General features: G+C 45.2%; 1 protein-coding gene across 1 annotated transcript in view; it reads right to left on the bottom strand.

Annotated features, from left to right (window-relative positions):
- Positions 1-5,715, bottom strand: part of SFSWAP (splicing factor, suppressor of white-apricot family) — a 94,965-nt gene extending 89,250 nt beyond the window's left edge. The window contains exons 1-3 of the mRNA XM_011981955.1: positions 5,358-5,715; positions 2,580-2,749; positions 1,713-2,001 (exon numbers count right to left, since the gene is read on the bottom strand). Coding sequence (XP_011837345.1) covers positions 1,713-2,001; positions 2,580-2,749; positions 5,358-5,575 — 677 coding nt within the window. The 5' untranslated portion in view covers positions 5,576-5,715. The remainder of the gene's footprint in view (positions 1-1,712; positions 2,002-2,579; positions 2,750-5,357) is intronic.
- Positions 5,716-6,175: the final 460 nt, after the last annotated feature.

Raw genomic sequence — 6,175 nt, 5'->3', positions numbered from 1 at the left:
GGCTGACAAACTCTATAAAATGCCAGACAGTATCAATAAATATTTTTGGTTTTGTGGGCCATATGGTCTGTTTCATTTCTTCAACTCTGCTGTTGAAGTGCGAAAGTGGCAACAGACAATATGTAAACAAATGATCATTGCTGTGTTCCAATAAAACTTTGTTATTTTCTTTCCAATATTTTAGATCTGTGGTTGGTTGAATCCACAGATGTGGACCCGATAAGCTGACTGTATTTCAACTCTTTATTTGTGAAGTGGTTATAGTACCTATTCTTTCCTTCTGATAAAAACACCACAGATAGAAAGTCGAACTCATGTGTGTCGCTTAGAGATAAGACAACAAAATCACAACTATCCAGAACCCTAGGAAGGAGAGCTTATGCTGGATAAATAAATGGGTGTTTACTTTTTAGACCTGATAGAACATTTCCAGTGCGTTGTAACTTCTGAAGGATGGGTAGGTTTGAAAGTTAATGCGAAAAGTCTTAAGTACCTTAACTAGCCTTTAACTCGGTATAACTACAATTACACTTGAAAGTTTCTCTAAAAGCTCATAAAATAGAGCTGTGCAACAGTAATTCTTGTGCCCACGAAGTAAGGAGCAGGACTAAAGGCAGGGCAAAAGGAAAGCCTGTGTGCGTTTGCCCCACATTCTATCATTCCATTAGGACCGCAGCCCTTGGAGAGTGCCGACGGGTAGAACCCTGGTGCAGTCACAGCACGGAGTGGCAGACATCATTTTGCTTTAATACTAAAATGCTGTAATTGCTTCACACTTGTTAAAAGATGTGTTACTTCGCTGGACGTGGTGGCTCACGCCTGTAATCCCAGTGCTTTGGAGGCGAAGGCAGTAGGATTACTTGAGCTCAGGAGTTTGAGACTAGCTTGGGCAACACAGTGAGACCCCATCTCTTTTTAAAAATTATTGTGCATTTTATAATAAAAAAATTTAAAAAGATAACAAAAAAGTGTTACTGAAGGAGAAACCAATGAAGTTCCGAATAACAGATTAAATTAGCTCTAAAACTGAATCTCCATTTGATGTAATTCCACTTTACTAAACGTTTGAGTCAGTTTCTAAGTTAACGTTCTCCTTCTTTTTAAACAGAACATCCTGAATATAGTGATCCGTCTTTAATGTGTCAGGTTCATGTTACCATTATTGGTAACTAATGACTGACCATGATGCAGTGCTGTGGTAGTGGAGCTCTCAACGCTTACTGAAGTGATTAAGGATATTTGTGTCTACACCACATGAGCCCAGGTTTTTCAGCAGCACTATTTTTTATATCCAAAGTTTTCCATGTTAATCCAGAAAAGCATAAATTCCAAATCTTTAATTTAAAGTACTGTGATAAGCATATGCCCTGGGTGGCACCAAGGCTACCGGAGAGCTGTGTTGTTTTCTGGGGAGTAGTAACTCACTCACTGTGTCCTTCCACTGGGCATGTGTCACTGTCTCAGTTGTGCAGGGATATGGAGAAGCAGATTGGTGAGAGGGCGGTGAGGTTAATGTATCCCAGCTCACACCTATTCTTTCACTGCCTCAAGAATGAATCCCTGAGGATATTAATGAACACGTTAACAATCTAGAAACAAATAATCTGGAGTGAGTAATTCTGTTACCCGAATCAATGAGAAATAAATGATCCAATGCACTCACTTTCCACCTCCACTAATCATTCCTGTTCTAGTTTTTAACTTTGTTTTACCAAAAGAAGGAATACCACTTCCTCCCGTTTTCCCCTGTGGTCATAGTGGTGTTATCATGAGTGCCAGAGATGTGTTCTGCAGACTTGACCACGGTGCATGCAGACTGTGTGTACACATGTAGCCCCACACCAGCAGTCCAGGCAGTTTCCCGCTCACCTCTCTGTTTGGAAGGCTCCTCCTCCTCCGTCGGCTCTGACGGGTCATAATAGTCGCTACCGTAAGTGAACCCCACGGCATTGTAGCTCCCATCCTCTGCTAGTGCTTCACTCAATCGCTTGTATTCTTCCTCTTGAATAAAAATGAGAATTTTATCAACAAAAATAGAAAATTACTGAGAAAAACTTTTATTTCTAAAGTTGTAGCTATCAGTAAAGCATACAACATACTTTTTTCAACCTCCTTTTGAGGTAAAATATTTTTTAAAATTCACACTTTATATCTATCAATATGTACTTTTGTCAGTACATGTTTACCCACAGACAGCTGAATACACGTCTTTTGTGGAAAATTTCTTCCTGCTGAGAAAATCTTGGGATTAAGAACTGTATTAAAGATTGTTACGGCAAAGACAAGAACATCAATTTTATTTATACGATACTGTTAAAGAAGAACAGTTAAAGAGTTTGGTTTTTGTTTTTTTCAAATCCCAGTCTGCCCTCAAAAGCTGGGAAAATTCTTTGTGGCTCTATTTATAAACTATCCTGAGGTCCTCTCAGAACGCAAAGACTCCTGTTTTTCCAATCCACTGGGTACTGTCAAGATAATATCAGAAAGAGTGAGTATAAAAAAATGAATGGGAGTAAATTTTTAAATACTTAAAAATTTTAAAAAGTTTGTTGCTGAAGTAAGTTTGTCTTGAGCAGTACCTTGCCTTGCCTCCTCCTCAAGCAAGTCCGTATGCAAGGCTAAATACCTCTCTTCATCACACAGGGCCTCTATTCGCGCCTCCTCTTCAGACAGCTGATAATCTCTGTTCCACGTGGAATACTCAGCATCGTACTCAGAAAGGTCATGCAGGTGACCACGTCCATCATATCTGTAATGTGAACAAACTGGTCAATAAAAGGAAATTAACGTCTAGACTGGCGTGTGTGTGTGTGTTTTTTATATATATATACACACATACTTACCGATTAAAATAAATAAAAATATTAAAACAAGTATAAAAACTCTTCCCAGGTTTACATTTAATTTGGATAGTCATATCTCACCTACTTTTAAACTCAAGTTATCTTAACAAAGTCTAAATTCCTTTCCACAGTAAGATAACATTTATAACTAAAGGCAAACAATCCATTATTAGGAAAAATGGTATCCACTTCACTGGCAGTTCTTACCATTATGGTTTGGTCAACCATTCAATGCCACTTGCAAAAAATTATTATTTTTTTCTGGAAAGTTAAATATCATAGCTTACATTCACACAAACCAAATACATAAATACCTATCCGTAAGAACCAAACGGTCGAAATTTCCTCGCTTCTTTCTGCTAGTCCCGAACTCTCAGGAGAGATCTTCACCAAAGAAACTTGCGTCCATTGGAGGTAAAATCTTGGCTAGGCTCGCCCCCTAGCCACTTGGCTGAGGAAATAAGTGCTGGGTTATGTGATAGAGAGACACACATACATCGGAACAGTGACATATACATGCAGTTTAAGGAGGTTCACTGGCAACAGAGCAAAACTATTAGAAGATACGGTATCAATATTTCCTTCTGAACTTTATACCCGCAGGAAGTAACATACATGAAGACACTTCCATGTTTCTCTTGCATGGACCAATCAGTAATTTAGCCAAACAATGGGAGCACTTTCTGCTATGCTTTTAACATAAACGATCCAATGAGGATGCTGTCAACGTGTAAAACTGTCAGATAATAAATGAGTGAGTTAGTGAATTTTACTTAAAACACCCAGATTTAGGGTTTCAAAAACAAACGTAGAGAAACAAACAAAAGTCTGCTTATTTTTTAAATGCTGACTTTTGTAATGGGAACCAAAAATATTAATGTAGACCAAAAAAGACATTTACAAGAAAAAGGCCCAAAATTCCAGGGTAGTCAAGTTACTGCATTTTATTAAATTTCAAAATTAATTGGACTTTGATGTAAACCTCCTTAACTTACAAATGTAGATTATTATTAAAAATACTATACATGTACATGTGCGGCGTTTGCTCCCCACCAGTTTTGGAAGACCTAACTCAAATCATGTACAGAATGATAGGAAAACTGTACAAAGAGCTCAGACTTCATTGCTTACCAAACTTTAATGATAAATATCACAAGTGACACTTTGGAAAAGCAAGCCTGATAACTCAGGTGACACATTCAATATAAACCATGGTGTGAAGGCACAGCAGGCTTGAGCGGAGCACGGAGCCATCAGATCCAGGCATGATCTGATTCCGCGGCCCTCCCTTCACCAGTTCTTGTTTTCTAGCTCTAATTCCAAGTGGAAACGTCAGGGATGGAAAAAGGCCTATTTGGTCATTAATGTGTCCATTCTGGCCAGCTCAGAAGTCATCCCTACGGTCATGTTCCAGGGCTTTGAAGAATCCAGTTTTAATGGTCTCAAACGATGGGCTTTCTTCACGTGGAGAGACTATTCCACAGTTTAATGGTTGGTCATGGTTAGCTTTTCAGTCCGGGCCCCAGAAGTAGCCAAACAGGCAAAAAAGAAAAAAAACCACCCCACAACAACCCCAAAACCCAGAGACAAGGGGAAGGGGGAATTGAAAAAATGGGAAGAGGGGAGCAAACCACCTACATCATGTAACGTTATCCTTTTCAAATCAAACGCCTTTAGAAATCCCTAATCCCAGGCCCCCACTGCCCATAATGGCTAGACACCCTCGAGTGACGACCTAAAGCAGGTTTGATTTGAAAAGAAACAACACATCTATATCCCAGCTCCACCCTTCGGTTTTAAGAGACAGTGAAACCAGCCCTAAGAACACTATCTCCTCCAAGTGCAAGGCCAGGGTCCGCACGAAGTCAACTGGCCGCCAACTGACAGGCAACTTCGCTCACTACCTCAATCTGTCGAACTCGTCGGATTATCACCAGGAAGTCAAACGTCATGCCGTTAAAGTACCGGCGCTCCACTGAGGGCGCTGGGGTCGTAACAGGTTAAGGCTAACTCACAGGGTCCAAAAGAGACTTCTAGCCACGGTCTCAGTGAGCGGCGGTTCGGAAGAAGAAAGGCACGCCTCCCAGGCTACCCTCCCAGTACACCGAGCAGTGGGAGCGCGGCGAGTAGAAAAGCAGCGCGCGACCCCATGGCATCGCCGGGCGGCAGGCCCAGGTGCGCTCAGAAGCAGACCCTGGGCACTGGCAGCTTTCACCGCGCGGAATCGCCGACTGCAGCCCAGCGACAGGGTGAGGGGTCGAGGGGGCTGCGGGACCAAAGACGATCCCTCCGGAGACGGACGCGGCACGCAATTCCAGCCAGTGCCTTAGGGCAGGTTTCACCGTCCCCCTCCCCACCAGAACACCAGCAGGAGGTGGGGACAGGGGAGGGGGTGTCCCCCAGATCCCCGCTGGCTCCAGAAAACCCTCTGCAGTCCTTGCAGTCAAGTCAACATCAGACGAGATCAAGCGGGTGAGGGAAGGGGAGGATCGACGGGTGGGGGGAGGAACCGACCTGTCGATGAGGATCTTGTGGTCCCCCATCCAGGGGATGAGGTGCTGTCCCTGTTCCTGAGCCAGGGCCCGCTCGTCGTCCCGGAACAGCTTGCAGGCATAGCCGAAAACCAAGAGCTCCACTCGGCTGCCCCCACCGCCGGCACCGCCTGGCCCGGCCTCCTCCTTCGCGCCACTTTTCCTCTCGGGTTTGGCGCGGCCCCCGCCCGCGCCGTACATGACAGCGTCCCCGGCGTCCAGGCTGGTCCTCTTCTGTGCCGCGCGACGTCCCTGATACCTCCACTTGGCCTACCCCTTCAGTCAAATGCCCCGCATCCCGGACCCAACCTCAACACCGCCGCCATAGCGGGCCACAAAATGGTGGAGGGGCAGCTTCCGGCAGGAGGGCCCGCATTTCCGGCGAGCGGACAGGCAGATTCGTCATGGCTCAAAGCTCTTTTAGCCGCTAGGAAATATTTTGGCGTTAATTTTCGCGTTCAGATGCGCCGCCACAATAGGTGCTGCTGTATTCAGTGCAAAGTGCAATTTTAATGTTCGTTTTATCGGGCAGCCGTCAGGAGAGTGACGAAAGCGCGGCGTGGGATCGCGCGCCGGCTTCCGCTGCGGCCAGTCTGGCGGCGACGGAGTCAGAGGGAGGGGCCTTGCGCGCTCTAGGCCTTGGGCGAGTCCTTGTGGGTGGCCCTGCCGCGGGTGTGGAGGCCTCGGGTCCACCCCGGGCCGCCGCGCCCCTCACCGTGTCCCGGTCGCTGCGGCCATGCGTGCTCTGCCCAGGGCGGCGATGTCCTTTTCCTTGGCCCCCTTCTTCATCCCTAGGGGGAC

This window comes from Mandrillus leucophaeus, unplaced genomic scaffold, assembly GCF_000951045.1.
Source record: "Mandrillus leucophaeus isolate KB7577 unplaced genomic scaffold, Mleu.le_1.0 Scaffold232, whole genome shotgun sequence".
Lineage (NCBI taxonomy): Eukaryota > Metazoa > Chordata > Mammalia > Primates > Cercopithecidae > Mandrillus > Mandrillus leucophaeus.
This window is presented reverse-complemented; position numbering and strand designations above follow the sequence as displayed.